The sequence below is a fragment of the Echinops telfairi genome, unplaced genomic scaffold (genome assembly GCF_000313985.2).
Source record: "Echinops telfairi isolate 266 unplaced genomic scaffold, ASM31398v2 ScPeMD7_3533;HRSCAF=4204_0, whole genome shotgun sequence".
Lineage (NCBI taxonomy): Eukaryota > Metazoa > Chordata > Mammalia > Afrosoricida > Tenrecidae > Echinops > Echinops telfairi.
In genome coordinates, this window is record NW_022107431.1 from 2,559,805 (window position 1) to 2,568,781 (window position 8,977).

The 8,977-nt window shown below is 56.4% G+C and overlaps 1 protein-coding gene across 1 annotated transcript; it reads left to right on the plus strand.

Moving 5' to 3' along the window:
- Nucleotides 1-1,407: 1,407 nt before the first annotated feature.
- On the plus strand, nucleotides 1,408-3,458 carry MPC1 (mitochondrial pyruvate carrier 1). The gene is made up of 3 exons (XM_004702085.2): nucleotides 1,408-1,504; nucleotides 2,669-2,801; nucleotides 2,992-3,458. The coding sequence occupies exons 1-3, from the start codon at nucleotides 1,462-1,464 to the stop codon at nucleotides 3,014-3,016; spliced, it is 201 nt and encodes a 66-aa protein (XP_004702142.2). The 5' UTR covers nucleotides 1,408-1,461; the 3' UTR covers nucleotides 3,017-3,458.
- Nucleotides 3,459-8,977: the final 5,519 nt, after the last annotated feature.

Below are 8,977 nucleotides of genomic sequence, written 5' to 3' on the forward strand. Positions count from 1 at the left end.
CAGGGTGCTGGGGTGAACTGCCCGCCGTTTGTTCTGGAGAAATTAGTTCCCAGGGCGGTTCAGTGCCTCCCCCTCACCTTGCTCCCGCAGTTCCTGTGGCGTTCTAAGGTTTGTCTTACTCTAAACAAAGTCGTACTTTCAGTCCGTGCGGTCAGGTGTCACTCAGTCATGCTGGAATCTCAGGAGGCCCCTGACCAGCCGGGTGGGAACAGGGGTAGGGGTGGGGAGCAGGGGCTAGGGGCGGGGCATGGCCTGGCATCCAGGAGCCGCCGGCAGCATCTGATCTACTCTTTTTCCTTCCATGTCCCCTGTGTGGCCGCCGGTAACCTGTCGTGAGCAGCACGGTAAGACGCGAGTGAGTGGTACCCTCTCTGCCCACTCTGTCCTCTCTGCACACTTCTCTTGCCCTAAAGCCAAGTAAGAAGGGAGGGTGCCCAGTCCATGGCCCGGACCTTCCCACCACCTCCCCGACACCCATCACCACCTGACACCCGGCTCTGTGGCCTGGCCAGCTCCCCAGGCGGCCATGGCCGTGGTGTGGAGTGAAACCCTGTCGAACTTCTCATGTTCTTGCTGTAACTTCAAAGGTCGTTTCCAACCCTCGTTTCTTAGTATCTGGGCCCCAGGAATAGAGTTGCAGGCTCTCTGGTCAGAATAGCTCCTAGCAGAACCCTTCTCTGTGCCGCCACGGTGAGTCTGACCCTGTAGATCAGTAGAACTGCCCCTGTGAGTTTCCAAGGCTTCAGCTCTTCACAGGAGCAGACAGCCTCATCATGCCCCATGGAGTGGCTGTGGGTTTGACCTGCTGACCATCTGGCTAGCAGCTCAGTGTATCTGTAGACCGCTACACCACTGAGGCTCCTCAGTATCGTTCATGTGAACTGAAAACGCATTTTTTCCTTGCTTGACGCCCTCTTCAGAAACATTCCGTGTCTGCCCTGCATTTTAGGAGATGTTGATAAATCTCCCTGATGCTTTGGAGAAGAGGCCAGGCTGGGCTGAAGTAAACAAGCCTGTGGAGATTAGTTCTATGGAGGTTGATGTTACAGGGCTCTGGCTCCTTTGAGAAGTTAATCTCATCTCATCTGGACAGGTGGCCCCACTGCCATTGTCTCAGTTCTGATCCAATAGCCCATGGGTTGGATGAGACACCGTTGTGGGGTTTGAACCCAGATATCGGATGTAGGGACTCCAGAGCTGACTCCCAGGCGTTCTGATAAGTCGCAGGGACCTGGGAAAAGCGTCCATGTCCGCAGATTCGTAGTCAGTACCTGGCAGTGCAGTGCCTGAGGCCCCGTGCCTTCTAACTTCCCCCCAGCTGTCCAGCAGGTGTCTGAGGCTCAGCCATCCCACAGCCACCTAATGCTCTCCCTCCCTGCTGTGTGTCCTGGGCTACTCTCTCTACAGCACTTCTGGGGACCTGTGGCCAACTGGGGCCTTCCCATTGCCGCCATCAACGACATGAAAAAATCTCCAGAGATCATCAGCGGGCGAATGACATTCGGTATGGCTGTTAGCTGCTCAGACTGGTCACAGGCCTGGTCCTGGGGCAGCCAAGGGGTGTGTCGTCCCCCGTCCGTCCGTGTGTCCGTCCCCCACCCCGCCCCCGCAGTCACTCCCATCCAGGTGCGGTGCGGCTGCAGTGGGCGGATGTGCTTCCGGGTGAGCATGGCTGGTCCCCTCAGCAGGTGCTGCACTGCAGGAGTCAGTGTTCGTGGGCCCCTGTGGGGACTGACCCGAGTACCTACGAGAGGAAAGAGGCCCCTTCCTACTTGAAGGTGGTGCCTGAGCTTTCTCACGGAAAGTGTCCCTCTGTTGACTCTGGAGTCTCACCAACACTAGACCTTAAGCCCTTTGTGGAATGGGTACCTGTGGGTATTAGAGGAATCTGGGCACAGCCTGGCAAGGCCTAGACCAGGTTCCCTCCAGCCAGCTCCCTCCATTTTTTTTTTGGCTAATCACTCCTTATTCAGTTTCTGTGTGGTTGTTGCTTTTTGTTTAAGAAGAGGATTTCGATCTTTGGGCCTCTCTCCCCCTCCCCCTCTTTCCGTGAAGCCACCTTGGACTGGGAAGAGCCTTCAGGTCACTTCCAAGTGACCGCCTGGGGAGTCAAGCTAGCTAGAGGCCTGCTGGCTTGTGAAGTGAGCTCTTTCTCTGCCCAGGCCCCAGCCCAGCGCCCTGACCTGGCCTCCCCGCCCCGAGCTTGAGAGGCCACACGGAGCTCAGTGTTAACCGAAGGTCCTGCTGTGGCCTGCTCGGCTGGTAGGTGCCCCACATCATCAGGTGGACGTCCCACCGCAGGACAAGCTTGCCTCCTCCTGTTGTTTGCACATCCCAGTCTTACTGTAGTGTAAATAGAGGTTTTTGAAATTTATTTTTAAATAAATAGTCAACTTGCAATACATACATACATACATATAGCCAGGGGCTCCAGGAAGCCCAGGAAGGGCCATGGGTGGGCTCACTCCAGTGTAAAGCTGCTAGTCACACTGCTGGTGGGGTTCAGACTGGCAGGGGTGCCCGGCCACTGTAGCACTAGGGGGTGCCTGGCCTCTTGTTCATGTGCCCGTCCAAGCTTGACCTGTTGCCTAGGGCCCTGTCTTGGAGGCTCTGCAGAGCAGGCTCTGGGTGGGCTCCCCATGGCCTCACTGCCTGCTCTGTCCTGCAGCGCTGTGCTGTTACTCGCTGACCTTCATGAGGTTCGCCTACAAGGTGCAGCCTCGGAACTGGCTCCTGTTCGTCTGCCATGCCACCAACGAGGTGGCCCAGCTCATCCAGGGCAGCCGGCTCATCAGATACGAGTGAGCAGATGCCAGGGGGAGGGGGGTGAGCGGTGGACAGGCTTGATGCAGCACAGAACCCCGAGGTGGAGCTGCAGGCGCTGGGCGCTGGGGCAGCCCCTTGAGAAATGCACGGTCACCCACTGGACGCTGCCGCCCCACGGTTGGACCTGCTGCGGGCACGCCCTCCTGACCTCACTGTTCCTTCTAGGTTAAGCAAGAAGACCTCGACTTAGCCCCATCCCCGCCGCCACGGACACAGCACACCGACACCCGCCCCACCGAGGGATGCTCTCTGGGTGCTTCTGTGCCACCCGGGTGCTGTCCCGAGCTGTGTGCCCCTCACCCCACTCCCTGCTGCCTCGGCCTTGGATGGAAACTTCCCTTCTCCTCTCAGAGCAGCTCATGCAAGTCTCGAAGCCACCCCCACGGTGGGGGAACCGGGTGACGTGTGAGCTTCCGCTCTTAGAGTTCACTCAGTGAAAAACCCACGTGGGGGCAGTGTCCCTACCGAGCCGGAAACGGCTGGTTTTCCTCAGCGATAGTGAGACAGCCGTTAGCGCCCCTCCCCAGCACCACCACACCCGTCCCTGTGCTCTGACCAACCCTGTGTCCCGCAGCGGCGGTGGGTGTGTGCTGGACGCTGCACCTGGAGGACAATAAATGCTTTAAGCACTTCTTACGTCCATGTGATTCCGTATCCGTCTACATTGGTCAGCACGCTGACGGCCTCGCCCCTAAAGATGCTTCCGTGACACGTGGGCCTCTCTGGCCGTGGCCTAGGGTGGGGGCCATACAGACAACCTGGAAGCAGCCCCCTGGTGCTGGACGTCTGTGATGGCTCTCGGGTCACAAGACCAGGGTCCCCCGGGACGCGCTGACCCCTCAGGCAGTGCCACCAAGAGCGGGCCGGCACGATGCCCACATCCTCCTCCCTGCTGCTCCCAGCAACAGCAGGTCAAGAGAAAGTGGGTGTCTGTCACCACGCCCAGACCGGCCCCACCTCGAATCCTTGGGGCCCCCCCGAGCAGGGTCCTCTGTGTACCCCTTGTTTTAGCGCATTCTGGGCCCACAGCCCTGTGGCGGGAGCAGAACAGTGTCGTCCAGTGGGTGGACCTGAGGGGACAAGAAGCTGTGTGCCCTAGTGTCCCGAGGCCGCCACCTGCAAAGCCCGCCACCAGGGGCTTGGGAAAGCCTGCAGGCCCTGTCTCAGCTCGAGGCTCAGGGTCCAAAGCAGGTCAGCCCACCAGGTCCCAGCTCTCTGGGGGGACCTCCCTGCCTTTGCAGCGCCTGGTGCCCAGCGCTGCTGGGTTTGTGACCACACTGCTCGCTGTCCCCTCGTAGGATGCCGCTCCCCTGGCTCTGCGCCCACGTGGGCCTAGGTGACGCGTGTTCAGAGGAAGTCCTGTTCCGACGGACTCGTGTAGATAGGTTCAGAGACTCGGGCCATGTGTCCACAGACAGGCATTGGCTGTGTGGGCGTCTGGGGGCCTGCGGCCCTGTCTGCTGGCACGGGGACAGATACTCCCAGATGCAAGCCTATGTCTCCTGGGACTTGTTCTTCAGCATCGAAGCCGCGGGGCGTGGTGGCCTAGGTTGTGCCATCTTATCCTTCACCCTGCAGGAAGAACTTTCAGACCTGCCCGAGGCGCCTTCCGGAGTAGGAGGGCGCCTCACAGTCCCCGGGGAAGTCCACTCTCTTTCAGGACACGGTTGGTTCTGAAGGCCCCAGTGCCTGCCCTGCCCTGTCCCCCTCAGACTTAGCGCCAACCCTCTCGGGCTGGGACCTGTGTGTGATCAGCGTCACCTCTGACGTCAGTGCTCCAAGGGGAGGGGCGCTTGTGACTGGGCTTTAAAGAAAGTGCTCGGTGCCCTCCCCCATCCTTTGGTTGCATATGTGAACGTTGAGACTGACTGCACGAGGCTGTGGGCTGTTGCCATGCAGACACGATGGCTGTCAGGCATGATCGCAGATTCTATGTGGAAGTTCACTGGATACGGTTACGGGTTCTGTGGCCGTCACCCTGTGGACAGTGTGTAGTTACTGTGATCACCGTAAGTGGCCATTGTGACCCTGGGTGACAGCTGTGTAGATTGTTCACATGAAACAAACAAACCCACTGCTGTGGGGTCCATTTCCATTCATGGCCTCTCTCCCTCTCCCTACAGAGATGGGGAGAGAGAGATGTCTGGATGCTGTTGCGTGTATTTGAATAAAACCTAGTGTCTTGAGTGTGTTATTTGAGTATTATAATTTCCAGAGAATATGCTATCTGTGGTTCCTTTTGAAATGTGAAGTGTTTGACAGTTTCTACACACGCAGAGCTACACTGTGTGTTCTCAGCATGGCAGTCAGCTGAGGGGTTAGCAGTGCCAGTGAGGGGCATTGCCACCTGGCACCCCAGCCTCTGACCCAAACCCACAAGCCATCGTCCACACAAAAACCATCATTGTCTAATCAGCAATCATGTCCACACAGCAACGAGCCACTCTGCCATCGTCCACAGTCACCGTATCCACACAGTGTCCAGAGTCCAATATATACATGGATTTTTTTTTAAAGAAAACCCTGCTGTCATCAAGTTGATCTGACTCACAGTGATCCTATAGGACAGAGTAGAAATGCCCAGCTGGAAATCTTTACAGGAGCACAACATCTCGTCTTTCGCCCATGGACTGAGTAGGAGATTCAAACCGCTGGCCTTGTAACCAGCAGCTCATTGAGTAGCCCACACCACCACCTAGACTTCTCTTAGGAAACGTATGCTGTTAAGTGCCAGCAAGCCCATGCCAACTCCGAGTGGCCCGTGCAATAGAAGACACACTGCCTGGCCCTGTGCCATCTACACCGTTGCAAGGTGTGAACCCACTGGAGCTGCCACCGCGTCTGTGTGTCTTGCCCAGGCTCCTCCTCTTTATCTCTGTCCTACTTTACCAAGCACGAGGTCGATGTCCAGGGCTGGTCTCCTGACAACATGTCTGAAGCATGTCAGACAAAGCCTGGCCTTCCCTCTAAAGAGCGCTCTGGCTGTGTTTCTTCCAAGACAGATTCCAAGGCACCTTCAGTGATCGTCACCAGCACCTTAATTCAAACACATCGATTCTTCTTGGGTCTATTCAATACCCCGTTCCCCAGGCGTGTGAGGCCATTGAAAGTACCATGGCTTGGGTCAGGCACACTTCAGTCCTTGCCCTTCAACACCTCAGAAGAGTCTTGTGCAGCAGGTTTGCCCAGTGCGGTGTGTTCTTTGATCTCTCGACTGCTGCTTCCATGAGCCGTGGTTATGGATCCAACCAAGGCAGAACCCTTGATAACTTTAATCTTAGTTTATCATCATGTTGTCTGTTGGTTCAGTTGTACGGATTTTTTTCTTGACACTGACATGTCATCCATATTGAAGGCTGCGGTCCTTCATCTTCAGCAAGCGCTTCAAATCCTCACTTCAGCAAGCAAGGGTGTGTCATCTGCATATCCCAAGTTAAGCCTAACTCCAGTCCTGATACCAGATTCTTTTCCATATAAGCCAGCTTCTCGGACTATTTGTTTGGCATACAGATTGAACAAGTATGGTGAGAGGATATAACTGACACACACCTTTCCTGATTTTAAACCGTGCAGTGTTCCCCTGTCCTGGTCTCACAACTGCCTCTTGATCCACGGGGCAGTTCCACAGGAGCACAACGACGTGTTCTGGGGTCTCCATTCTTCTCAAGGCTGTCCACAGTCTGTTATGAGCCACACAGTTGAATGCCACGGCAGAGTCAATCAAACACAAGTAAACATTCTTCCTGCTTTCAACCAAGCTCTGATATCAGCAAAGACACCTAAGTTCATGGCCTGTTCTGAATCAGGCTCGACCTTCTAGCAGCTCCGCGTCGATGGACCGTTGCGACCATTGTTGACTTATCTTCAGCAGAACCGGACTTGCTGACTTGACAGCCAAGTGGTGGTTACAACCCTCTCCTGCTTCCTCTGTAGGGACCCTGGATCACTGGAGCATCGACAGACATTGTGGATGAGAGAGAGTAGGCATACAGAATTACAAGGTCTCAGGTCCTAGCACCCCCTGGTTATCAGAAGGGTCAGGAATCCCTGGATCCGGTCAGCATCACCCAGGAACACGTGGGCCACATCGCCGGAAGCAGGTCCTTCCCGGAGCCATCTTTGGGGGCACAGTGGGGCACACATAGCAGTCCCAGGTGAGATCCCTCTTTGCTTGGAACTGACCCAGGTGGGCCTGTGCACAGGTGTGTCCACTTTCCATCCCATTGTCTTGCCTCTGGAAGACTGCCATGACCACATGGAAGCCCACTGTGGTTTCCATTGTGAAGGCTGGTCCTGGGTCAGACTCCTCGCTCCCGTCTTTCCTGCATACTCATTCCTTGGGAGCAGGCCTGAGCCAGCGTGTATGGGTCTCCAGTCTCCATCAGCCCGAGCCCCAGTTCCTCGTGCGGGCTCTGAGCTGCAGGGCTCACAGAATTCACTTGAGTCAGGTGTGACAATATTATGGCCGCTGTCCGGGCCGTAGACTTGTTTCTGACTCACAGTGACCCTGAGAACAACAAGAGGAAGCACTGCCTGGTCGTGCAACATCTGCACATCGTCGCCGTGTCTAAAGCCAGGGTTGCAGCCACTGTGTCAAACCCTCTCGTGCACGGAGGGCCTTCCTCTGCCAGCCCTCTGCTCTTGGGAGAGTCCAGTACAGATGGACTGCACTTAGGCGGTTCACCATTTCATAAGGTGTGACTGGGTGCTGGACTGTTGGGATGACATGGCCCTCCATCCAGCGGACGTTGGGGTCACGCACTGAGGATTCACTGGCCCACAGCCCCAGACCCCTGAGACGGGAGGGCAGGCGCTCATGTCTTGTCTTCTCTGCGAGAACAGGAAGGAAGTGGTTCGACCCTGCGCTCAACTGTAACTGAGATTTTGAGGCTCTTTCGAGTGTAATCATGGACTCGCGAGTTTTCATAGATCCGTTTACATTGATAACAGTTCTGCTTTGGGGTTCAAGTGGCCTGATGGGGGACAGAGCCCTTTCAAGAATCCGCCTGAGATCTCCCATCCCTCTCTCAGAGTGTCCATAGGGCTTCCCTGGGCCCACAGGGACCTTCTTCCAGAGGTGCCCCAGTGCCTTTGGTTGGAGGTCTGGGCTCCTGGACACTCACCCAGGAGAGACCCTCAGCCTCCGGGCCGCTCCGAGCGGAGCCATCCCTTTGAAACATCTTCCTGAGCTCCTGAGCTCACGTTGCCATTTCTGCCCTAATTTGGTCCAGTGGTTTTATCACGGACTGCTGCACCCACGCACTCCACAAACAAGCCAAGACTGCCATCCAGCCGTCCTGACGCATAGTGACCCTTTGGGTCTGCGTAGAGCTGCCCCTGTGGGTTTCCAAGACTAGCTTTTGACAGGAGTAGAAAGTGGCCGTTGGGTTTGAACTGCTGACCTTTCGGATCGCAGCCCAACATGTAACCACTGTGCCTCTGGCTCTCCTCTCACGCTAAGTGGGAATACTTCTAGCAGTGCACACGTTTCCTGTCTGGTTGGCTTTACCCAAGAGTCTGCAGGAGATCCCACTCGCCGCAGCAGTGCCATTGACACTACACACTGGGGGCCAGGGAAGGGCGGTCCAGGTGCTCTGTCCACTGTCCCCATCAGGGCCGCAGGTCTGACCCTGACCACTGCAGTCAAGACGCATGTGAGCCCGTGCGATGCCAGCTGCACTGTTGGCTTCCGGGTGACGGACCTGCAGCTGGTGGAGCCCTCAGAGGGTGGGGTCTTCCGGCCGACGGTCCGTTTTGGGCGTTTTGTACAGAATATGGGAGGTCAGAGGCTAAGCTAACCTAGTACGAGGAGATGACGGGCCAATGAGGACAGTCAGGCACTAAGACAAGCATCTCAGTCCACACTTGGCCAGCTGTCTGTCAGACCCTCCTCCATCTGACTGCGTACGTCCATCCTACCAGAAAGATGGGGCTTTCTACTCCCATAGAGAGAAAGACGGGGCTTTCTACTCCCACAGAGAGTTACCGTCTCGGAAACGGAAACGCATGGGGCAGTTCTCCTCCCTGCCGGTAGTTGAGTGAGCATGGACTCAGTGGCCATGGGTGAGTGAGAGCTTACCTGGTTTGACTTCTTACCTCGTCCTGCTGTGACGTCCTAACAATACAGGGCCCTTTCCCCACTACCATCGCT